Source organism: Patella vulgata, chromosome 7 (genome assembly GCF_932274485.2).
Source record: "Patella vulgata chromosome 7, xgPatVulg1.2, whole genome shotgun sequence".
Taxonomy (NCBI): Eukaryota; Metazoa; Mollusca; class Gastropoda; family Patellidae; genus Patella; species Patella vulgata.
This window is the reverse complement of record NC_065885.2, coordinates 30,511,671-30,539,652: the sequence shown is the minus strand read 5'-3', so window position 1 is coordinate 30,539,652 and position 27,982 is coordinate 30,511,671. Positions and strand designations below refer to the sequence as shown.

At 33.7% G+C, this 27,982-nt stretch overlaps 1 protein-coding gene across 1 annotated transcript in view; it reads right to left on the bottom strand.

Annotated features, from left to right (window-relative positions):
• The window catches only part of LOC126826885 (ribitol-5-phosphate xylosyltransferase 1), a 129,179-nt gene that overhangs the window by 7,817 nt on the left and 93,380 nt on the right, over positions 1-27,982 (bottom strand). The window contains exons 4-5 of the mRNA XM_050555993.2: positions 5,203-5,508; positions 25-195 (exon numbers count right to left, since the gene is read on the bottom strand). Of these exons, the coding sequence (XP_050411950.1) occupies positions 25-195; positions 5,203-5,508 (477 nt within the window). The remainder of the gene's footprint in view (positions 1-24; positions 196-5,202; positions 5,509-27,982) is intronic.

Sequence of the window (27,982 nt, the reverse complement as noted above, 5' to 3'; positions counted from 1 at the left end):
CAAAATGAAGCATTCTGTACTTACTCAAATCTGGGTTTGATGAAAAATGAAGACTTGTGTGTACTGTTTTTCAAAATTTGTAAGAGAGTTTCTCGAGATGAATTTTTATATACAGTTCCAAGAAAATTACAGGTATAACGTCTATTTGAAGAAACAGGTAAATGAGGTGTGTCTACTCGAGGAAAATCTCGATATCTGTAACAGAAAAACTACATTGATTATTATCCACATACATATTATAGCTTTAAATAATAAAGAGAGTATGGTACAAGTAGGCCTACTCTCGTTTATGATCATATAGAGATAAATTAAAGTTAATTTTCATACATAAGTTTAGTATTTACTGAATTGTGACAGAATTTAAAGGGGAAGTTAAAGGTTTCACACTTGATTTTTACTTTCACCAAACAGTTGCTAGATTTCCTAAATCAGCAGGTAAAGTAACCCATTTCAGGAATTTCATTCTTCAATTTTATGCTGACACAGCTTGGAATTTGTGGAGTTTATATGGCAAACTCCATGCGTAAACTAAAACTGTAGTTCACAGAAAGAGAATGAGAGGTGTCTGGATTAGGATTTTCACTAAAATATACTGGATCTGATAAAAGATGAGATACATAACAGGAAAGAAACAAGATTCCTCCTACTGTTAGTGGCGACAAAATAATTCTCCTGGGTCATTTCATGTCAAATGGACCAAATTTCAATAAGTTGGGAACATGACCCTCACCAAAAAAAATATAACAATTATATGTTATAGTATATGGCTTTAAGCTAACAAATCCAAAATTATACCTCTCTAGGTCGAAAACTCATTGAGAAATTAAGGTACTGAAACGGATCATAAATTCAGTAATTGTTTTCAGGTTTCGGGTGCTTTAAACTCACATTTCTAATAGGAGTAAAACTCTATAACTTTGTAATCTAAGACAACTTTTGGTGTAGATTAGGAATTTAGCATCACACGCAATGTGCGATTCACATAGTTTGTGCCACCAGGTGGCAAAATGTGGAACAAATGAACTATTCATGTTTTTTTCAGGATTGCGACAGCCTCTGGCAAAGGCACTATTGTATACACAAACTCCAAAATTGTTATAGTTAATGTCAGTTTGTCTTTTATATGAATTTACAAAAGATTCTGAGTCGATGGGATATACTTTTCCAAATTTTCAGTCTCGAAATTCAATGCACACTAAAAACATACAAAATATGCCCATTTTCACCTTTAATTTTGGCCATGGGGGACAGAGGTTAAAATTCTGAAAAAGTTTGATAATGAGACTTCAATTAGACTACTATAACATACATTTAAGTCCATCTTGTGTATTTGACAGCTTATAATTTTTAATTGGCTCTTATAATCTGTGCGGTGATGAAGTTTTAATACCTATTATCAATGTTGATTTTAAAATTACGTCTAAATGACCTATACCCCTCAAATGTGTCTATTTAGAGTAAATGTTGGCGTAGATTACGAATAAGCAATCATTTTGGATGTACATTGTATTGTTCTAATTTTATTTTGCTTCCCAATTGAGAAAAAAATGTTATTCTGCTTCACAAATTGGAATATTGGGCTTTGACAATAAGATTAATATTACTTTTGAAAGACTTAGGCCCCTCATATTTTTCATTTTAGAGCAATTTCTAATTTAAAATAAGAATATAGACTCATTTTGGCTACAAGGAGTATCGTTTCAATTTAATTTAATTTAATTGCGTCCCCTAGGCGATAAAACATAAAAGAAATGGGAATTGCGTGCCCTTGGGGGTCGGGCATGCACCAAAAGTAATAGCGTTTATCCTAAAGGTATAAGCAATAAGTATGAAAAGTTTTCAAGATGATCAAAACACACAGGCACACTAAAAAAAATAGGCGTGGCCCTGTAGACGTCAAACTGACACATACAAAAACTGAGCATGGCTCTCTGCCCCTAGGGGTCGGGCACGCACCTAAAACAGTCGAGACATCCTTAGGGTATAAGGAAAAATTAGTATGCAAAGTTTCAAGACGATGCGTTAAGAATTTGCGGCCTGTAGTTTTTAAGCATTTAGTGATAGTGAAACTACATAGTAGGCCTTCAACTTTCTAAGCAGACAAAACAAGTTTTCACCTGTTTTTAAAGCAAAACTAAATTGAAACGATACTCCCTGCATCCCAAAAGAGTCCTTGTTCTTATTCTCTGTCTAGAGCTGATCTCAAATGACAAATATGAGGGGTCAAAGTCCTTCAGAAATAATTTAAATCTGATCGTCAAAACCCAATATTTCAATTCATGAAGCGTATTAACCATTTTGTTCTCATTTTGGAAGGAAAATAAAATTAGAACAATACAATGTGCATCAAAATTGATTCCATATTTGTAATGTACGCAAACATTTACTTTAAATAGACACGTTTTGGGGTAGAGGTCATTTAGAAGTTATTTTAAAATCAATGTGAAAAGTTAACAATTTTGATAATAGCCATTAAAACTTCATCACCGCACAGATTTCAAATGTCAATAAAAAATATAAGCCATCAAATACAAACGGTGGACTTTAGTGTATGTTATAGTAGTATAGTAGGGTAATTGAAGTTTCATTATCAAACATTTTCAGAATTTTAACCTCTGTCCCACATGGCCAAAATTGAAGGTGAAAATGGGCATATTTTGTACGTTTTTAGTGTGCACTGAATTTCAAGACTGAAAATTTGGAAAAGTATATATCCCATCTACTCAGAATCTTTTGTAAATTCATATAAAAGACAAACTGACATAAACTATGCCAATTTTGGAGTTTGTGTATACAATATTGACTTTGCCAGAGACTGTGGGAATCCTGAAAATAAAAGTGAATAGTTCATTTGTTCCACACCACCTGCAGGCGCAGAAAGTATGCACTGGACAATGAGTGTGAGCTAAATTCATAATCTACCTCAAACATTGTCTTACGTTACAATGTTATCAAGTTCTACTTCTATTAGAAATGTGAGTTTAAAGCATCCGGAAACCTGAAAAAAAAAATACGGAATCTATGATCCGTTTCAGTACCCCAATTTCAGATGGCCATATCTCAGCGAGGTTTCGAAAGAGAGAGGTAAAATTTCGGATTTGATAGTTAAAGGCCATATACTATAACATATACTAAACTGCAAAAAAAAACGTCAGTACGATTTCAAAATCAGAGAGGCATTTTAATCAAATCATTCTAGAAAATGACTCACTTAATGAATAAAAGCAATTTTTTGTGAACAGTATGTTGACACAATGATTAACTCATCACAATTCCAAGACATTGCGAGAAGGTTTAGAGTCTGTTCACAGTCTATACATCAGTAACAGCAGCGCAGCGTTTGTACAGAGAGTGGACCAGAAGATTGATGAACGCCATTGACACCTGGAACCGCACTCTCAGAAAAGCCTGGCACAATCCATCGGCTGTGTTTGGTCTCGGTTCGACGTTATTAAGTCTTCTCTGAATTTCATCCCAAAGATGTTCAATCGGGTTTAAGTCTGGACTAAGGGCTGGACAGTGCATAACGCTGACACCGTTCTGCTGTAGAAAGTCCCGAGTAACTCTGGTGGTGTGGGCACGAGCGTTGTCATGCTAGAAAACGCTATATCAATGACGTGCGAAATGTGGTATGACATGGGGTCTGAGAGCTTGATCGATGTAGTGCACTGCTGTGATGCCGCCTCCTCTCCCTGGACCAAGATTTTGGAACACCACAGGACCCACTCTCTGGTTCAGGCTGATTCCACCCCAAACCATTATGCTTGGACCTCCCCATGAATCTTGTTCAATGACACATTGGTCAGAATAACACTGGTCACGTTGACGCCATATTCTGGTCCTGCCATCTGCAGTTGATACGCAATACCGAGTCTCATCTGTGAACAGAACAGTTCTTCACTGTCTGTGTCGCCAGTTCTGGTTTTGCTGGGCAAACTGTAGACGTTCAAGTCGATGGTGAGGGGTAAGGATCGGTCCACAGTAAGGTCTACGGTAATGGATGTTCTCTCTTTTGAGACGTTGACGCACTGTATCGGTACTGATGGGTCTTCTGGGTGTTCTGACTGTCTGACGTGCTGTCTCAGATGCCTGTGTGATGGTATTCTGCACGTGCTGTCGCACAACATGGCGGTCTTTTCGCCTTGTGGTAACCCTTGGTCTACCAATTCGGTAGCAATCTAGATGGTCCGAACATTGACCCGGAAGTGATTGGCAACGGCTTAAAGTTGGGCAGTGCGGCCAGCGTCAAGTCTTCCAAGCGCATGGTTCCTCTGAGCTGTCGTGAGTCGTGGCATGCTGCTGAAGTTGTAGTGTGAATGATTCAACCAGGGCTGGTCCCGGAGAACAGCATGAGTTACATGAAAATCATGGAGAACACTTTACCATCTCAGAAGTCAGGTTGCATTTTTGAGAACATTTCCTGGTTTCAATTCTGTATTGCTCAGGTAAAGTTGGAGATGTGGTCACAAATACACAATAAAAACATTTGGCAAGTTTTATGCAATGCGTCTATTATGAGTAACATACCGACCTGACGTTTCTTTTGCTGCTTAGTATATATTTTTTTTTAAATTTTTTGGAGAGAGTCATGTTCCCACCATTCGTCCAGTTGATATGGAATGACCCACCTATATTGTCTGGATATGTGCTCATAAATTGTTTTAAACATGCGATGCTGATTTAATATCAGTCAGTATTCTTAAAAAAAGCTATCTGTTTATAAACTAGAATTTCAATTTCAATATCATCAATCTTATAAATAATATCCGGTAGAGACTAATAAAATAGAAGTAGGCTCAATTAAAACTATAAAATAGTCTATTCGGTGGAGACAGAAGATTTCTTTTTTAATGATACGAAATTAAATAATACTGCAAATAAAATCTCCCTGGAGATGAATATATAATGTTTGGGGTTTTTGAATCTTAAAGGAATATTCTGTATCTCTATGTTAGCCCAGTGTTAAATCACATGTCAATGTAAAATGAGAGAAATTATGGTTTAGTTAATTAGGTTAGTCTCTGTTACCTAGAACTATATTCTTTATGCTATCTTAACAAATATATGGTCTGGGAACATTGGCTGTAGAGTTGTTAGTTGACCAAGACTACTAGTACTATACAGTACTATAATTTTGTGATGAATTTCAAACTTTTCTTTCAGAGTTGCGTTTAGAGTCAATAATTACATTAACATACTTACGTTGCAACACCTAATGGCCACTGGTAAAAATTAACATTATCTATGTCATGGCTATCATACACTAAAAATACAAATTTGATTGGGCCCCCTCTATTTTGAAGATAAGGTTTTATCCAATCATTGTTACACTGTTCGTTTCCCAGCAGGACTACGGCAGCATTTTTCAAATATGGAAGTGTTGGTAAAAAATCCAACCACATTTTGGCAAAATCAACTTTTGATACTTCTCGTCCATTTAAAACCAGTAAAAGATTTTCAGTCTTTCTTGGAACTTTGGTAGGAATAACACCGGGTCCAGTTCTAAATCTGAAAAGATAAAAATAAACATAACTTAATATGTTATCGGCATGGCCTAGAAGCTCTCTCACATTCTTCGATTGTTAATTTCCAACAGGAAGTTTTTTCTTTTGCAGAATAGCATCCATATGGGCTAAAGAATCGTTCTTGTTTTCTATCACACTGATCAGCAGTAAATATTCGCTAGTCCACTACAATCACTCATAAGGATGACACCGATGCGACTTAATGAGCCACAAATATTAACTTTTTTTCTCCGACAAATTAAATTCTAAAACATTTTTTTTTTTATGTATTAGAAAAATAAATAAAGGCGTTTGACGTATTTGTTGGTAAAAATTATTTCCTATTTAGTGCAAATGGGTATTAAAATGAGTAAAAGATTCCATTCAGCCCGAACCAGTAAGGTCTTATGTAAACAATGCACGCGCCATTGAGTCAATGTTTGAAGCCACGTGATGAGACGTCACATGTTGAAGGTAGTCATCTTTTACAGAGATATTAGAAGACTTCGTAAAGCTCTGTCAAACAGATTGGTTTTCTATATGTTTAAAGAGCAGCCCACTATGAAATGTTCAAAAGTATGTTTAAATATTTCAACAGAAACACAGATATATTGCAACATTACACCCGTCAAATGAGCTGGTAGAAAATGCAATACATAAATAGAAGAACGTTCTATTTTAATTATTACACTAATGATATCCCTGAATGTTCAATTATATGGAATGATTTCATTTTTCAATATTTTTAATATAATTTTTCCACACATTCAGATCTACCAATATCAATTCACACACGTATTGACCAGATTCACAGATCTATACCCTAGTCAAATGGAAAGAAAATATTGAATTAAGATTCTTGAACTCTCCAAATTTTAGATTTCAGAAACCCAAATCATTGATACAGCATGTCAAAGATAGGTTGCCAGGCTACATAACATACACCAACAGCAGCCAAGTCTATAAAGGTTGTCACATATTTATTCTTTTGTTGGTAATGGCAGTATTTGCTAGACACTAACGATTGATCAAGAGTCATAAACAACCATGACGTAATTATCAGAAATAATCAAGTTGGTTTCTAGTTCTTGCTAGAGATTATCAGATATAATCAAATTTGTTTCTAGTTCTTGATAGAGGTTATCAGAAATAATCAAATCTGTTTCTAGTTCTTGATAGAGATAACATTTATTACACAGCACAGGTATCAGACAATAACTTTATCTTCTAGGATGTCAACAAGATTTTTCAAATTGATCAAGTGCGATAATTTTGACAGTAAGTTTTGGACATTGTTAAAAACAAGAGGCTGCCGTGTGTTGACATCAACATTGTATAAGATTTCAAGTCAATCAGATGATAACTTTAACCTCTAGAGCTTCCACAGTATATTTCAATTGAAACTGAACCAAAAGTTATAATTCTGACAGTAATTATGAAGTAACTTTACTACTGCTCTAAAACCTCAGCAAGCAAATTGAGGATGACAGATGGGACAGATGAGCAGGGGTGACGACAATATATTAGCACATTTTAATGTGGGAGTATAAAAATCACACTGAACTTCCAAGCTGCCTGTAACATTACTAAATATTAATTAGAACTGTATAAAGACTAGGAATGATCCTACATTCAATGAATTTCAAAGCCTTTTATAAGTGAAAGAAACCATCCTATTCATTTTTTTAAATCCCTCAAGAGTCTATGCTAATTTTTTTTCTTTGACAAAATATATCAGTATTAAAACAATTTTTGTCAGTAGAAATTTATTATACGGAAAGGATATTATACTTTCTATTAAATCGGCCCTTGGGAGAATAAAATAATCTAAACAGATGAGAATTTATTCTAACCTTATTTAGAAACTATTAATTTTCTAGACACACAATAGGATATAAAGAAAATGCTGACAATCTGCAATTATTATTTTATTTTATCATTTTAAGTCTGATTTTATATTCTTGTTCACTACAACCTTCTTAAAAGTAATAGTAAGAAATGTAAAGATAGGTTGCCAGGAAACAAATCATACACCCACAGCAGCTAAGTCGCCCGAGTTGTCCACAAAGGTTCTCAGATCTTTATGCCTTTTTAGGTAATTGGAACATTTACAAGATACTGAAAACTATTCAACAGTCATTACCAGAAATATTTTAAATTTTATTGGCTTCTAGTTGTTTCGGATAATAACATTTATTACACAATCAATAGGATTCCTCATATTATGAACAACCAGCGGCTGCCAGGCAGGATACGCCCACATTTTTCAAGAGATGGATAGAGAACAAGCTAAACAAAAAGTGATTTTTCCTAACATCAAGGGCCATGATTCAGGAAGGTACGATCAGATATGTGCGAATATCAACAGGAACCAAGATCTTTGGGTTATAAACATGCATTTCAAGTTTCATTAAAATTGGATCAAAATTGTGACCTCTAGAGGTTTACACTATTTGCATAGACGGACGGCCATTTAGTCTGGCAGTTTTGGTCCGATTTTCATGACATTCAAACTCAACCAACAATACGGTGTAACGGTGATATATTCGAACGCTTTTTTTAAATCAAGTAATAATTAAGACCTCTTGAGAGACCACAAGCTAGAAACGCGATTTTTCGTACAATCAGGGGCCATAATTCAGGAAGTTACGATCCAATATGCGATAATATCGAAAGCAACCAAGATCTTTAAGTTATAAACATGCATTTCAAGTTTCATCAAAATCGGGTGAAAATTGTGACCTCTAGAGTCCACAATTTTGATATACCATATTTTTACACTATTAGTGTATGAGGGGTGACCATTTTGTCAGGCAGTTTTGGTCCGATTTTCACAAAATTTGAACTCAACCATCATTAGGGTGTAACGGTGATATATTCAAACGTTTTTTTAAATTTGATAAAAATTGTTAACTCTAGAGGGACCACAAGCTTAAAACGTGATTTTTCATACAATCAGGGGCCATAATTCAGGAAGTTACTGTCCCATACATGCCAATATCAAAAGGAACCGAGATCTTAGGGAGATAAACCTATATTTCAAGTTTCGTTGAAATTGGATAAAAATTGTGACTTGTAGAGTGTCCACAAACAATTGTGGACGGACAGACGTTTGGACGGACAGAGACGACGACAATATACGTCCACATGAAAATGTTGGCGTATAAAAACAACATGCATCAATTTCAAATCAATCAGAAAATAAGTTTAGCCGGAATATCTTTAAAAAGTAACCAAGGGCAATAACTCTGAAAATAATTCTAGACTTCTTCATCTCTTCATATGTCAAATATTTATAATATCTGGATGCATGATACCACAAAAAATGTAGGCTATATTTAGTCAGCAAAACAGATAAATCTCGTTCTCTATGACTGTAATTGTCCTATCTCGGGGTATCACGCACCATAATAATCACAAAAATGTTATCTATCGTTTGATTGGCTCTATGTTGAGATCCCCCGGAAACTAAGATGCGGATTCACCAATGAAGAGGGTTGTAGCAAAGGAAAATCCCCAGCCGCGTGACATCAGAGCAGTACTTTTGCTTACATTTCGACAATTTTTGAGCATGAATCTTTGCAGATATTGAGATTGATATTAAACTATTACAACGCAATTGCTAGTAATACATATAAATAAAATAGTAATTAAGAATCATAGATTGAAGTGGGCTATATTTCAGCCGCTGGCTGTCAGATTTCACGTTAATGTCACACGACCTGAAACCCCTAGTATAAGTTATATCTGTGATTTGTGGATGCAAAAGATTTCTTTTAATGAATCAAGAGTGCGGATTTAATAATTAATTCCTATATTTTCTACGAATCCATTACATTCTAAATCTGAATATTGTTCCACTTTCTGGTATAATTGTCTACTTGACATTCAAAATGTATCATTGCAAACCTGGCTCCATTAAATGATAGTTAGATATATATATATAGGAGAAATTAATGGTTATTTGTGCAGATAAAATCATTACGCTTCAGAATTAATGTGTGAAATTGGCATATTAATTTACAGTCGACACAGAAAATACATTTTCATTTTAATATCTGCACACATCCAATATTTTCTGGATAATAAGAAATAATAATAAGAAGAAAATTTATTGCCCATGACAAATTCATATCTATAAAAAATATTTCTGGTTAGAAAATCTATTAATCATAAGCTATTTGTAAAAGAATTGCCTTAACATGTTATTTGATTTCTAATAAAATGGTAGACTCATTTAAATAATGTTTAGGGTTTCACCATTTGTATTCTAAAACATGTATTTTAGTTTATCAATACTGCATTTAGAGCTAACATTTTTGTGGTCATGATCAGAAGCAAAAATATAGTTCTGAAGAAAAATTAATCAACTAGATATAAAGTTGGTGATGGGTTATTGCCATTACCGGTAATAATTGTATGGAACATTTACAAAATACCCCAAATTTTATTTCCTCATTTTTAAATAAATCTTCAATACGAGCATTCTATTGAATTCTAACATGGAAACATCACAACATCTTCTACTTCTTGATACTTCTAATGTGCCAAAAGCACTTGTTAAATTAAATTCTGTGATCCAAAGGAGGTGGTAAATCCAATAAGGTTGCAGATAGTTGAAATCTGAAAGTGCAGTCTATCACTACTTAAAATATTCTTCCATTTAATGCTTTATTTGTTCAATTTCAATGCCTTAGTATTTGTTGAATTGATTTGTGCACATCATTTTCAATTCTGCAGTTTTTATCCTATTTTTACCTTGACTGTTTGGAATAGTCAAATCTTAATATTTAGATTCTCATTAGGCAATATGCATGCTGGCAAATGATGGCCAATTTTTTTATTAGCACTATGAATGACAGTTTCTGGTTTATTTCCGAGTTCAATAATCGTATTGATACTTGTCAGGCTTTCTGTAGGAAATGTGCAAAGAATGATTTTTAAATGGGCAAAAAATATAGCAATTAAATTTCTGAAGAGAGAATATTAAAGGAGAAATTTATACAAAAACATTGGCTTTTATTTTTATTATCTCAAATTGTCTTTTTTCAGCTGAAAAGTAACTAAGTTTTTATTTTACAGTTCTCAATTTCAATTCATCAAGAACAGGGAAAATCAGCCAGAAAAAATCTATAGGAACTTTCTCGGTCAACACCAGGATCGAACCTCTGACCTCCTAGTTGTAGGCCAGCATCTCTTCACAGAGCCACAGCTTATAAATAAAGCTTACAGATATAGATTATAAATCTTTTTTTTTTCCTTTAACAGAAATGAGATGAATCACTTCATGTAACTTACGCTAACCATAGAGAAAATATGAAAACTTTGATACTATAATGCTGATAGACTGGACAAAAAAACTGGAAGCTAGATCAAAAGCCTGGAAATTCATGAAAAAAAAAAATGAAACAATCATTTTAGAATCAATCACTCCTGATTAAACAAACAGCGATTAAACAACACAAGATTGCTTTCAGCAAGAGATTAAGCCTTTGGGAGAAACTTTATGCCATACTCCTACTGCTTTGGCTCCAACCAAGATATATAAATTACACTTTAATCCGTTCCTGGCAATCTGTGCCTTTTTCTGGCTCCAACCTATGATTTCCAGACACTCTCATCCTACATGTTTGACTCAGAGAATTGTTGAAAATAGGATAAGTTAAAGTCTTTTAAAACATTTGACCTATCGTAACAGATTAATCAAGGGAAATAACACAAGTGGTGTTTTAAATTTGGAAGTTCATCTCAATTTTAGGATTGACAGACGACCTAATGACATTTTTCACTAATAGACATATCAATTAGAGCATTATTGTGTTTTTGTGTTTTCAACAATTTCTGTTTTAAAGTCATATTATCTTGAGAGTATGTCTGTCACATCTGTGAACTGCACCAGCTAATATACATAAAACACTAGAGATTCGACAATAGATATAATCAAATCAACTTCCAATTAAGTTTGGAAATTTAAATAACCTTTCACAAGAAATTCCTCTGTTTCACTTTAAGGCAGATTTAGTGTAAATATATTCTATATTATCAATCCCAATAGTAATCTGGCACTGTTCATTAATCATCAATACTGAATACAGTACTTGATGCTCCTCACTGAACCTGGAGAATGGGGTAACATTACCTTGTGACATGACAATCCCTTTCTCAACTCAAGGAAAATTAAATTTGTTGACTTCATTGGATTTTATATAATGCTTTGCGTTGTAAGAAGACACAAAAGTAATTTTTTAAAAACTTAAATCAACATATTGCATGGAGGGGACAAGTTCCCCTGTTTGCAAAGATCTATAATTCTCATACATCTGACATGTCATTTTCCTAAAATATTGGCACAAAGGTAAGCATGTTTTTTTTTCTCATATATTTGATGGTCTTATCAATGCCATATTTTGACATTTAGAAGATAGGTTTTTAATCTACATATATATTTGAATGATGACTTTGGGGAATAATAGTGCCAGTGCTTTTAACAGAAACCATTTCACAAGGAAAAATATATAAACATTGGATGATGTGCCAAAAGAGATAACCGGAGCAAAATTAGTTCTTTGTTTATATTTGGGTCCTTTTTAACACAGATAAAGAAGTTGTGTTAGGCCTAAAATGTCATCAAAACAGTTTGAGAATCTGAAAGAGCAACCTTAATTCTCACACTGATCAGCAGTGAATATTTGCTAGTACGCTACAGTCACTGATAGGGATGACATCGATGTGACTTAATGAGCCCCAAATATTAACTTTTTTTCCTTCTGCAAATTCAATTCTAGAACATTTTTTTTTTAAGCATTAGAAAATAAATAAAGGTGTTTCAAGTATATGTAGGTAGAAAATATTTCCTATTTAGTGTAAATGGGTATGTAAAATGAGTAAAAGGCACCATTCTGTCCAGACTACTACTACTAGTAGTATCTTATGTAAACAATGCACGTGCCATTAAGCCAATGATTGACGCCGCCTGATGTGACGTCACTTTATTACTACATTTCATCATACCATGAATGTGTGCAAATCTTCTTTGAAGTTTGTCACAACTGCCAGACACTCCATGCATTGGTGAGAAGCCAAAAGTCAGAAGTTTCTACCTTATAATTTGACCAGTGAAAAGTAAAAAAGTGTAGGTAATAATAGTACTGAGAATCCAAACATTACTCAAAAATAGATGGTATGTTTTCATCCGGGGGGTGTCTTTAATATTAGCTAACAGCCAGAAACAGAATACATCTTCTTATTGCTTGTGATGAATGATTTACCAATAACTTGCCAAACTTATAAATATACATCTATCCTCATAGAATTACCAAATATTTAAAGGGGGCATTTCATTGCCAAATTTGGTTACCATGAGCTGTTTCACTAATGACATCATACTCAACAGTACTGTGAACACCAGGTTTTAAAATACTGTCTTTCAAAACTTGAAATGAGTTCAAATAATTTTAAAAATCAGTTTTTAGTACTCACAGCAGCTAAATCTTTTGTAGGTAATTGGGGGCATTTACATAACAATTTCATATAGATCAGATTTATAATTTTCGTCCTCTGAGGGTTCACAAAGGTGTTACAAAATAAAACAAGGACCTTAACTCTGGAAGTAATATACACAAATTGTTGAAATGTGACAGCCTTTTTCGTTTCACTCATTTGAATAATGCATTTAGATTTCATAAAGATCAGATGATTAGTTTTGTCGTTAGAGCATTCACAGGATGAAACAAGGGCCATAACTCTAGACGTAATTTGGAAATTGCTGAAATTCAAAGGTTTCTTCATGTCACTAATCCAAAGGATGCATATAAATTTCATACAGCTTGGATGATAATTTTTGTCATTGGAGTGTTCACAAGCAATTTGATTAAAACATCTATTCCGTTACATTTTTTATAGTTCAAAATTTAGTTTTACTTGTCTTTACTACACTAGGATCTGGAGAGTTGTTATATTACCGACGTTCTGGTTGAAGTGAGGGATTAGCTAAGAAAACAGTCTGTAACGGTGAGTTCTTTGCGTGCAATGCACGGAACTGTAGGTAAACCTCTATAGTCCATGTGACAGGCAGATATTCATTACCAATTTGATGAATTGGTTTAACTATGATTTTCAGTTAGCCTTAGGTCTAAAGTGTCCAAAATTGGTTGATGGACTTCCGGGTCACTTTGCCAAATGTCAGTTTGGCAGCCATCTTTAAAAAAAATGGCCGCCGTTTTTTTTCTTATTTGAAATAGTGCGAGTCGGGGAAGCCTTCATAACTCCTCAACAGTTTCACCTATATGGATATGTAATATATCTCAAAATGTTCATAATATAATTCTGCATCTGCTGGTATATGATATATGTTGTTTAATCAATACTATCAGTTTTAAAATAAAAGATTAATCTGAAAAAAGCAACATTTTCGATTTTTTTTTTTATGTCTGTTCGTATGTTTACTAACAAATCGTGTTCACACCCATATAAGCCAAATTATCTGTTTGGTCAACTTAAGTGATTGAATAGATATCAGAAACATTGATCATAAAAAATAATCTCAAATATGAGTGTCCCAGATCCAAGATGGCGGAAATTAAAAATGGCGACAAAATTTCCTAAAATGGCCAATATGTCAGATAATAGTCATTTCATTGTTTGATATGACATGTACTATCCAATGAACTTACAATTAAAGATTCATTACGTAAGATTTAGATAAAGAGCTAGCCATTCTTGCTACAATAGTTCGAAAATAGATAATGTAAAATGAATAATTTGACAATTTCATTCAAATTACTCTATTGCAAGCGAAGATATTAGCCTTTGAAGGTTTGACAAGACACGTGCAATAATTTCAACAACTGTACTGGTTGCTCGAAGCTAAGTCTCGCTCCTCCATTTTTAGATTAAATCAAAATATGACTGATACGTTCTAATTTATTTAATATCGGAGAAATCCGATGCCATCGAGAGTTGATTATGGCCTGGGTCAGTTCATTAATGTCTAAATAATAATTTAGAAAACATTTCAGGCCTAAAAAAAGACCTGCAATAGGCAGATTTAGCTCTTGCACAATGTTTGTTTAATCTAAACAAAGAGTTTTAGAAATCCAAGATGGGGAAAATTCAAAATGGCGGTCAGAATTTTCATAACATGAATGTTTTATATAGCTTATAATGTCTCTTTTATAAGGTTTTCAGAGTCACTGAACATGAATAAAAACTCAAAAATAATGCTGAAAATGATGTTAATGATATTGCTAAAAATGACACATCCTATGCGACCCCCCCCCCCCCACCACACACACACACACACACCCCATAAACAATACAATGGGGCATAATATGGAATTGATTATTTTGGATCTCACAGATCACAAGACATTTCACCAAAATAGTGAGTCATTTTAATTTCATCTACTATGCCTTTGCACCATTTTAAGCCGTATTGAGAATTATTTATGATATATCCAGTTGTTAAGAATTTAAGATCTCTTATTCGTTCAGAAATGGTAATGTGGTCCGTTTTTACATTAACGCCTCTATGCCCGGCAACTTTTGTCGTATAGTCTAGTAGGCCTGCAACCAAAATTTTTAGCTTGCCTAGAAACACAGTTCTACTACAAGGTCCTCCCTATTAAACAAACTATACATATTTGGAAAGCTTATAACACCAGGAACACAAATCCAATTAAAATGTTTTAAGGCCAGATGAAAATTGTGATAATTGTCAAGTAAATGTTATATTTATACTAACAATTGTGAAGTTGACATAAAATTACACATATGATACCTAGGATAGGACAGGCTTATCTTTGCTCCGTGAGGTGAACGACAGGGTTCTCTACAACCAGACTCGAAATTTCTTTTGAAAAAACTGACTTTCTAGAGTATATCCTGGTGTTTTTAGCTTATGCATATATCTTAATAATTCATCAAAAACGACATAAATTCATAACTACGCGAGAACATTGACTAGTTTAGGGACCCCCAAAACTACCATACTCCTTTTGAGTGTCCATCCCTGAAAAGGGAGGCAAAAGATATGATGTTAAAACGATAATTCATATATTATTTTACAGTTATATATATAAAAAAAATGTCTCCTTTTTATCCAATGGACAATTTATTGTTAGTTCATGTAGAAAGATATGGTGCTTATAAACGTGTTGCAAATTTCCGTATTACATGGTAGACTTCAACGTATCATATACACAATAGGTATTTATTTTACAAGTATAAAAAATGTTTCCGTTTTATCGAATAAACAATTTATGGTTAATTCGCGTGGAAAGATATGATGTTAAACATGTTACAACTGGTATATTAGTCAAGTATTTTACATTTTACAGAAAGTTTACGTTTAATCGAAAATTCCAATAAACAATTTATTTTTAAGTTGAAGGGAGTGTCCTACAGGTGGTAGACCATATTAAATGCTGCTTGAATGTGTATTTTCATAAACTTTGTATGCATATAGATTATTATACTGAAGGTTCGTCTGGATAGAAAATAAGATTTTGTGTGAAACAGGTGTCCTAGAAAAAATGGGTTCACTAACATCAAATATCTGGTTCTACAAATTGTTTTTGTCCCTTCTAAGCTAATACCTGTGCAGAACAAACCTTTCCAATAAATAATTCAATTTTAAATTCAGTGGCTACGAAAACCCTATACATGATATATCACAAGCCCTACCTTGCATGATACTATAATAATAATAATAACTAGAACTGCGATGCAGTAATGACGGGTTTCACCGGTGCCACTTTACCCTAAACATGTTACTTCCCGTACCAATGAAACCATTAAACAGGTTTCCACATAAGCATTGCACACATCAAATAAAATGGACGCCGAATCAACAAAATCCAGCAATATCAATTCATTTTATACATTTGTTACATGTAAGTGTACTGTACTTCCGGTGATAATGAAAATGTTCAATTACTTTTATGAAATCAGAAATGACATAGGGCATCACATGGTGAAAATTGTATGTAAATCGAATAACAATTGCCACTTTTATAGACCAAAAACCTTGAAAAGTGACTTGTAGAAAATCGCCTATTTCTCTGCAACCGTACAAGTTAGAAACCATTTTCTGGTATCTGTATGATCGTATGGGTTCAATCTATTTGCTGATTGGAATCAAATATCATAATTTTAAAAACAATACAAATAAGACTCATTTGAAAAAAATATCTGTTTTGAAGGCTAAAAATACAGTTTTTGCCAAAATGACGTTACTTCCGGTGATAATGAAAATGTTAAATTAGTTCTATGAAATCATAAATGACACAAGATATCATATGGTGAAAATTTTATGAAAATCGAATAATAACTGACACTTTTATAGACCAAAAACCTTGAAAAGTGACTTAAGGAAAATCGCCCATTTCTCTGCAACCGTACAAGTTAGAAACCATTTTGTGGTATCTGTATGATCGTATGGGTTCAATCTATTTGATCAATAGAATCAAATATCATAATTTGAAAAAAATAACAAATACGAATCATTTGAATAAAATATTGTTTTTTGAAGGCTAAAATTTAAGTTTTGAGCAAATGACGTCATTTCCGGTGGCAGCGCAAGGGGTAAAATGGTTTGACATAGTCCACTATGGCATTAGGCATCCAATGGCGAAAGAAAATTGAAAATCGAATAATAATTGATTCTTTTACAGCCAAAATTACGTGAAAAGTGACTCATGCAAAATTGCCTATTTCTCGGCAACTGCTTATATTACAAACTAATTTTCACATACATTCTCTTCGTATGGATTATAGCTACAAGTTTATAAAAGTTACGTAAAAATATTTTAAAATCTGAAAAGCCTGAATGAGTTGTAAATAGGTCAATTTTACGCCTTTTTTCACCTCTTAATCCAATTTGCTAGAAAATGAAAAAGAAATTAAAAAAACTGCTTCCGACATTTTTTGCGCCTTTAAAGGACACACTCTTTGAGTCATATAATTTTTCAAAAAAATAATATTTGTTTTCAAAAAATGGTACCTAACTGTCAAAATTGTAGTTTTTGGTAAAATTATGCCACTTCCGGTGCCGACAGATAACACTTTTGGTAATAAAAAAAATGACAATTGAGACAACGAAGCATATGAACTTTGTTTTATACAAATCGAACAATAAAAAATTAAGCTAGGACTGAAAAACTGAATTAGCCAATGGAGGCCAAGGAAAATTACTGAGACAAAAAATTTTAACATTTTTGCGCAAGTCAGATGACTCTTTAATTCTGTGCACAACACGAGTAAAAAATATTCATCAATAAAAAAGTTTTTTGTAAAATTTTAAATTTCCGAAATTTGGCGCCTAATATCTTCGAATTTTTGCTGAAAATCAAAAATCGAAAGTAGCGCAGCTATGTGCCCTGTCTCCAGCTATGCCAAAATGTATCGAAAGTTAAAATCCCATGATTATTGTTAAAATTACCGCAATATTTGTAAAAACGATAACTTCGGTGATTTCGGACATTTCGCATTGTCGCAGAACGTTCAAAATAGCTTTATCCTCTAAGTCACACCCACTTTCCCAGTAAAACCGAAGAAATCGTAACGATGCGACAAGTAGTTGCTGAGATCTACTCAAAACAAAAGAAGAATAATAATAATAAGAATAATAATAAGAATAATAATTTTAACAAAAACAATAGTGTTTCACACAAGCTTCGCAGTGTGAAACCCTAATTATAATAAAAACTATATTTAATGAGGCAACGTATTTAGTTTGCAAAAAAACTAATCTTCCATAGGTCCCTCCTAAGCTACAAATACATATACATGTAATATCAGGATAAATTTAAAATCATTAGAAATGCAATAGCATTTTAAAGTGGGAAGTTTGATAAGTCACTCCCAAACTTCAAAACATATACATTATACAAGTAGAAAATAGGAAGAACACTATAATTACACACAAAATAAAATAGAATGCAGTTGCAAGTTAAAAATAATAAGTATGTCATCAGTTGAATATTATGGTTCCTTCAGTGTGCAAAATAAATGACTTTTCAGTTTAATCTTACAATTTTCAACATTTTTACACATCTTTATATCAAAAGGCAGATTGTTCCATAAAAGACATGCAGAATAATGAAAAGTACGTTTCATGGATTCCGTTTTGCAATTTTGAAGAAAAAGAGATTTACTGGTTTGTGAACGGAGCAAGATATCCGTTTTGGAAACAAGAGATTTTTCAATAAAATAGAAATTTAGATAAAGTGGAGTATTAAATGTAATAATTTTGAATGCTAAGACAATTTTATTGTAAAGAATCCTCTGTGTAAGGGTAAGCCAACCGAGTTTAGTAAATAAAGAGGTGGACGGAGTTTCAATCGGTGCATCAAGAATAGTTCTTGCTGCCCTCTTTTGTAATTTTAAAAGAATGTCTAATCTACTTTTGGTAGCATTTCCCCAAATAATAGAGCAATAATCAAATATTGGTAGTATGTAACTGTTCCTGTTTCGTAAGGTAAATGATCTTTTATCTTATTTAGGAGAAATATTTTTGATGCAAGTTTTTTAGACATATCTGCTATCTGTGCTTCCCAATTGGTCAATTTGAATTCCAAGTAATTTTGCGGTAGTAACCGTCTCAATTTTCTCACCAGGGAGTGATAAAGTTAGGTTTTTCTGATTTCTTTTGTGTTTTGATGAAATCAGCATTGATTTTGTTTTCGAAGGATTGATTACCATCCCATTGTTTTCACACCATTTAGCAACCAAATAGAGATAATTTTGGAGATTATTGGCGATGGATTAAATATCTTTGTGTGAACAATGCAGGGTACTGTCATCAGCAAACAAATCTATCTGACTTGATTCAATATTGAGTGGGAAATCATTTATAAAAATAAGGAATAGGAGAGGACCCACGATCGACCCTTGTGGAACCCCGCATTTGACTGTAGTAATTGAGGAGGTAATTGATCCTAAACATACTTTTTGCTTCCGTGAGTCAAGATATGATTCAATCAAAATTTGTGAATTATTATCAAATCGATAAAGATGTAGTTTTTCAATAATAAGCTTATGATCAAAAAGATCAAATGCTTTGCTAAAATCAAGATACACTATACCACTCATCGCACCATTATCGATAGCATCAAGCCAATTATCTGTCATTCGGATCGGTGCAGTAGCACATGAATGATTTGATCTAAATCCAGATTGGTAAGCATAAAGAACATTGAAGGTTTCCAAATAAGTTTGAATTTGAGTGCTCAAGTGCCTTTCGAATATCTTTGAAATTGTGGGGAGAATTGAGATTGGCCTATAATTGTTCGGATCATCTTTAGCTCCCTTGCGGTCATTTTGGACATCCGACAAAACCCCAACCGAAAATGACGTCACAGAAGTGACATAATCTCAAAATTGTCTTTAGGGACAAATTTTGACACAGAAACAACCCGTCCCCAAATATCGTTTCGATTGTGACACACTAGCTAAAAGTTCACTAAGTTTGTGCCCTGCCTCGCCGACGTTCAACATTTTAAATTTGACAGTCTACTTACGACTTTTGTTGAGTTTGCGGCCACCGCAGCTGTATAGGGAGGACCACTGGGCGTATTTATTTATGCTAATTGAATAACTTAAGAAGACCACACACATAATTTGGCTAAAATTACTCTGAACAGGATTTGGTAGTAAACTTATAAAATAAATCATGAAAACCTGGGAAAATAAAAATGCCAAAAGGTAGCTTTTTCCAGAATAATCTGTTGATTTGGAAAATATATGATTCATTCAACAACAAGTATCATATAGCACCAGAAGAAGCATTTTCTTGTGAACATTGTGAGCCACATTCCATATCCATAGGTCGATCTTTTCAGGAGTTATGAAGGTTTCCCCGATGCGCTCAATTTCAATTAAATAACGGCGGCCATCTTTAAAGATGGCCGCCAAAATGCAATTTAGCAAAGTAACCCGGAAGTCCATCAACCAAATTTCAACACTTCATCCACCAGGCTAACTGAAAATCATGGTTGAATTTATTCATCAAATTGGTAATGATGTTCCAAAACCCCAGGTCTGTCACATGGACTACTAGAAACGTCAATGCCGATTGATTAATCAATGGTTGACGTCATAGGGTCAATATCCACTCATACGACCTTCTAGTACAAGCGGTCAGATCTTCATGTAGTGTAGGCCATCGAAAGTATAAAAAACAAAATGAATCTAGATTTGTATTTCAATCAGATTGGTTAACAATGTGCACTAAAGTGAAACAAGGGCCATAACTCCAGGAGAAATTAATGAAATTAAATTGGCTTCTTAATCTCACTAATGTAAACAACATATATCAATTTTAAAACAATCAGATGATAAATGTAGTCTGTAGAGTGTTCACAAGAAATAATGGACGACAGACAGGGGCGACGGCAATATATGACCACATTTCATGTGGCGATATTAAAATAAATATTCACTAGGTGATCGAAATTGTATGTTCATGCTATATGTAACCAAGCTTCATCATAAAATACGAAAGAATTAGTGAAGATAATATCCTAATCTTGACCATACTAACATTGACATCAGAATATTGCTAAAACAGCGTAATTGTGCTTGTACACCTAAAATTAATTCTTTGATTTGTAGTTTGAATTCAAAACTTAATTTATTCTAAAATGATTATAACAATAATATTCTGATAGTGTCAGGCAGTGAAAATCTTGCGACACTCTAACTCACATTTATGCCTACACCCTTTATTTTTTTCTCCATCTGAAAGCTAATATAAATGTAACTCCATGTAAGACAAAAACTGTTTATCTACCTGTCAGAAATGTCCGTTTGATTTAAAAAAACTGATCAAGATTGGTTGTATTTCCAGAGTAACTTCACCTATCATAATTATGTCATAGTTTACCCAGCGTTATGTAATTTATAACCCTTCGTGATAAGATAATGGGCTTAAGATAGTTTTTTCCACCCATATCCAATTGACAAATTGATACTAGAATCAATTTTATCTACGATTGTCTGGGACTAGAATTTCATAAAGGTTAGTTAATTAAAAATCTTAATGTTAGACCATTGTTGTTTATGAGACAATGGTGAGAGACAAGAATTTGAGGGTTTTGTAAGTTTATGAATTGATTGGTAGACTATGAGATATCAATTTCTATAAGATAATGATCCACGGATTTAGATATAGTCTGGTTTCAAGATTATAATTTTCTTTCCATATATTGATACAGATTCACCAAATATCTTTTTAGTCTCAGTAACTCTTTTTCCAATAAATTTCAATCATAAAAGATAGGTTGCCAGGCAATGAAACATACACCCACAGCAGCTAATTCGTTCGAGTGGTCGACAAGGGTTGTCGTATATTTATTCTTTTGTAGGTGACTGGGGACATTTACAAGACAATTTCATATAGATCAGTTTATAAGTTTCGTCGTTTGAGGGTTCACAAGGTCCTACAAACTAAAACAAGTGCCTTAACTCTGGAAAGTAATTTACAGAAATTGTTGAAATTTGACAGGTTTTTTTCGTTCTACTAATTTAAATAATGCATATAAATTTCACAAAGATCTGATAACTTTTGACGTTAGCAGGTTCACAAGGTACAACAAAGTGAAACAAGGGCCATAACTCTAGACGAAATAAACGTAAATTGATGAAATTCAATAGGATTCTTGTTTTTACTAATTTAAATGACACATAAATTTCACACAGATCAGCAGCTAAATTTTGATGTTAGAGCGTTCACAATGTGCAACAAAGTGAGACAAGGGCAATAACTCTAGAAGTAATTAACAGAAATTGCTGAAATTCTATAGGATTCTTCGTTGCACTTATCTAAATAATGCTCATACATTTCACAAAGATCAAATGGTAACTTTTGGCGTTAGAAGGTTTGCATGGTTCCACAAAGTGGAATAAATGGAAATTACTGAAATTCTATAGGATTCTTCTTTTTACTAATTTAAATGAGGCATATCAATTTCATACAGATCGGCAGATAATTTTTGATGTCAGAGCGTTCACATGATGCAACAAAGTGAAACAATGGACATAACTCTAGAAGTAATTAACAGAAATTATTGAAATTAAATAGGCTTTCTTATCTCACTAAAGTAAACAGCATATATCAGTTTTAAAACAATTGGATACTAACTTTTGGAGTTAAAGCGTACACAAAAAATTGTGGACGACGGACGAACCGAAGGAGGGATTGATAGGGGGCGAAAACAATATACATCCACATTTCCAAGAGGGCGTATAAAAAATGACAAAACCCCTACGGGAAGTCACTTCTTACACAGAAAAAACTGACAATTCTAAAGCAGAGAAGGACCGAGGAGTTGGCTCAGGAGCCCCTAAAAAAGTTAATGTTCTATCACATTGATAACACTAGCTGCCATTTATTATATTATTGTCTCAGCATATCCTCTAGATGCACCATTTAAACCCAGCCCCTCCCTGCCCTAAAGCAGTGTTTATATAGATTTACCCTAAAAAATTAAATAGTTTTTGATCAAATTTTGCTTTCAGACTGATAGGATTTGAATTCAAGCAGCTGATGAAAATGGATTAAATTGTTGGTGAAATCATGGACTGTATATAACGTCCATGGTGAAATCAAATGGTACATAAAGCAGATTTAGAAAATGTGTTCTAGTTGAAATTTTACATTTTAATTTTAGCCAAAGCACATTCAAAGTATCTGTGTTTACATACTTTATTTAGACACTGATACCCATGTATGTACATTTTAATTAAAGCTAGCCACATTCACAGTAACCCATTCAAAAATACTGGCTATGCCATAGTAACCTAATCTAAAATAGTTGTTTCATAAGTCAAAATTTTCTGTATTCTATTCCCCCGAAAAATTGATCTATAAAATTTCATCATTTAAATCTTACCCAAATCTAATTTTTCTGGGAGACAAACTAAAATACCTAGAGAAATTTGTTTCGAAATGGCTGGGTTATTTTTCTTTGCTGAAATATATGATTCTCTAGTGATGTCTGGTAATAACAACTAGTGCTGACAATAATACAGATATAATAAATATCATACGATCTATTCACTGATTTTATCTATGGCGTAAATCAAACACTGGTGTTATTACATCTCTATATTACAATGTAATGATTGCTATAAGAAATATAGTTCTGAATAAAACATGAGAAACATACTGTCAGTAGTTGGCTCTGATTAGATGATAGCATAGTAACACTATTCAACAATAATGCATCTATCTATTTACTTGAATATATGAATATATAAATCCCCCGCTCTAATAGAATTGTGCCACATACAGGACTTTATTTCAGCATTTTGATAAAGTCGGGACATAGTGACAAGGTGCGGAAATAGAAATTATCAACTGGAGTCCACATTTTTTCATAGAAAGTCTTTGTTGACAAAAAGATAGGTTGCCAGGCAACAAAACATGCGCCCACAGCAGCTAAATCGTCCGAGCAGTCGACAAGGGTTGTCACATATTTATTCTTTTGTAGGTAATTAGGGGAATTTAATAGACAATTTCATACAGATGACATTATAATTTTCGTCATTTGAGGGTTCACAAGGTTCTCAAATCTACAGAAATTGTTCAAATTCAACAGGCTTTTTCGTTTTACTAATTCAAATAATGCATATAAATTTCATACAGATCAGATGATAACTTTTGTCGTTTGAACGTTCACAAAGTTCAACAAAGTAAATCAAGGGCCATAACTCTAGATGTAATTAACGGAAATTTGCTGAAAATCAATAGGCTTGTTCGTTTTACTAATTTAAATGATACATATAAATTTCATACAGATCGGATAATAGGCTTGTTCGTTTTACTAATTTAAATGATGCATATAAATTTCATACAGATCGGTTGATAACTTTTGTCATTAGAACGTTCACAAGGTGCAACAAAGTGAAACAAGGGCCATAACTCCAGAAGAAATTAACGGAAATTGCCGAAATTCAATAGGCTTCTTCATTTCACTAATTTAAATGATGCATATCAATTTCAAACAGATCGGATGATAACTGTTGTCATTAGAGCGTTCACAAGATTCAACAAAGTGAAACAAGGGCCATAACTCTAGATGTAATTAACGGAAATTGCTGAAATTCAATAGGATATAGATTTCATATAGATCGGTTGATAACTTTTGTCGTTAGAGCGTTCACAAGGTGCAACAAAGTGAAACAAGGGCCATAACTCCAGAAGAAATTAACGGAAATTGCTGAAATTCAATAGGCTTCTTCATTTCACTAACTTAAATGATGCATATCAATTTCATACAGATCGGTTGATAACTTTTGTCATTAGAACATTCACAAGATTCAACAAAGTGAAACAAGGGCCATAACTCTAGATGTAACAAGCCAACAGTGAGGCTGATGTCCCCCGCCGAAATCCCCAAATAAATAGATGACACATATTAATTAATCGCACATCTATTTTTTTCCAAAGTATCAAGCAATCAAACTGATTATCAACTATACACTAAGTTTCATCACTCTCTATCAGATAGAATCAAAGTTATCTTGTCCCAAAGCAGGAAATTGCTTATCGCTGCTTAGCTTTAGCTCGATATGTTAATCATTGAACTCAGTCAAGACGAACATCTACATCAAGTTTAAACATTCTACCTCAACAAGGTATTACTGTAATGAAACTATACACCAAGTTTCATCAATCTCACTTAATTAGAACTAAAGTTATCGTGTCCCAAAGCATCAACCAATCAAATTGCTTATCTCTGCTTACCCTAAGCGGAAAATGCTCATCTTCGAACTCCATCAAGGCATTGACCTAATCAACACATACACCAAGTTTGAACATTCTAGCTCAATTAGGAAGAGAGTTATCGTGCCCCAAAGTATCAACCAATCAAATTGCTTATCTCTGCTTACCCTAAGCGGAAAATGCTCATCTTCGAACTCCATCAAGGCATTGACCTAATAAACACATACACCAAGTTTGAACATTCTAGCTCAATTAAAAGTTATCGTGTCCCAAAGCATCAACCAATCAAATTGCTTATCTCTGCTTACCCTAAGCGGAAAATGCTCATCTTCGAACTCCATCAAGGCATTGACCTAATCAACACATACACCAAGTTTGAACATTCTAGCCCAATTAGGAAGAGAGTTATCGTGTCCCAAAGCATCAACCAATCAAATTGCTTATCTCTGCTTACCCTAAGCGGAAAATGCTCATCTTCGAACTCCATCAAGGCATTGACCTAATAAACACATACACCAAGTTTGAACATTCTAGCTCGATTAGGAAGAGAGTTATTGTGTCCCAAAAAGTGTGACGGACAGACAGACGGACAGACAGATGGACGAACCCATTTTAATAGTCCCCTGCTTTCTTCGAAAGGCGGGGGACAATGAACAGAAATTGCTGAAATTCAATAAGCTTCTTTGTTTTATTAATTTGAATGATGCATATAAATTTCATACAGATCGGTTGATAACTTTTGTCGTTAGAGCGTTCACAAGGTGCAACAAAGTGAAACAAGGGCCATAACTCCAGTAGAAATTATCGGAAGTTATTGAAATTAAATAGGCTTCTTCATCTCACTAATGCAAACAACATATATCAATTTCAAAACAATCAGATGATAAATGTAGTCTGTAGAGTGTTCACAAGAAATTGTGGACGATGGACGGATGGACTGACGGAAAGAAGGACAGGGCGACGGCAATATACGACCACATTTCCATGTGGGCGTATAAAAACCAATGATACAAAATGAAATGGAGTTTAATGTCCTTCTTTTCTGCACCACCTAGGCTAATGAAGACAGATATTCAGAGAGGGTAACATCCACTCAACACATTGTTCAATGTTATTACAATACTTGGCTTGCGCATGGTGGTCTTGAGCATAGGGAGGAAACCAGAGGATTTGGAGAAACCCCACAAGGTCGGACAGGCAAAACTACCCCACTTGACTCAATAACTGACCTAACGATCCAACACAGAAAGCGTAATACCATTCGGCCACACAAACCCCTGTAGTAGAGGACCTGACAGACATGTAAAATATGAACACAATTAAATATAGTCAAACAAAAATAATGAGAGCATTGCCAATGCTGCAATATACGTCCACATTCCTGCTTTGCTTGGTATGGTACTTTTTAAAATAAAGAGAATGAAATATGAAATGGCTTCAATGAATGTAGTATGACAAGAGGCAAAGAAGGCTAGGCGTTGGGGATTAGTTTTGGCAAATTTACAGACTAAATATTAACAAAAAAGTGGGTGTGACACCGCCACAGGGAATCAGGGCATGCACCAAAATAAATAGTTGCTGTCTTTACGGTATAAGGAATTGCAGAATTGCAGTCTGTAGATTATAAATACAATTATTGGGCGTGGTTCTGCCCCTGGGGGTTAGATGTGGAACAATTTACATAATACCACCCTGTTTTTGAAATTCAATAGCCTTCTTCGCTTCACTTATTTAAATAATGCATATAAATTTCACAAAGATCAGATGATAACAAAGTGAAAGAAGGGCCATAACTCTAAACGTAATAAATGGAAATTGCTGAAATTCAATAGGATTCTTCTTTTTACTAATTTAAATAATGCATGTAAATTTCATACAGATCAGCAGATAACTTTTGATGTTAGAGCGTTCACAAGGTGCAACAGAGTTAAACAAGGGCCATAACTCTAGAAGTAAACAACGGAATTGCTGAAATTCAATAGGCTTCTTCGCTTCACTAATTTAAATAAAGCATATAAATTTCTCAAAGAATGAACGATAACCTTTGGCATTAAAGTGTTCACAAGGTTCAACAAAGTGAAACATGGGCTATTAACTCTAGATGAAATTAACGGAAATTGCTGAAATTTAATAGGATTCTTCTTTTTACTAATCTAAATAACACATATAAATTTCATACAGATCGGCAGATAACATTTGATGTTAGAGCTTTCCCAGGGTGCAACAAAGTGAAATAAGGGACATAACTCTAGAAGTAATTAATGGAAATTATTAAGATAGGTTGTCAGGCAACGAAACATACGCCCACAGCAGCTATATCGTCCGGGCAGTCAACAAGAGTTGTCGCATATTTTTACTTTTTTCTGTAATGAAACATTTATAATACATTAAAATCTGATTAAGAGTAACAACTCATTAAGTAATTATCAGATAACCATTAGAATTTGTTCGGTTTTTATAAAGTTCTGCCCCATGCTAACGTTTAGTATACGAAACTTTTAACACCATGGAATTAGCTGTTCAAGTCATAAAGATTCATTGAAAATCAATATACTTGTTCGTCTCAAGACCTTAAACACTGTGTATAAATTTAAAATCAATCGGATATTAACTTTAGCCTCTAGAGCGTCCTCAAGATTTTTGGCAAAAATTATCGGAAATCGCTGAAAATCAATAGGATTCTTCGTCTCATGACCTTAAACACTGTGTATAAATTTAAAGTCAATCGGATATTAACTTTAACTTCTAGAGC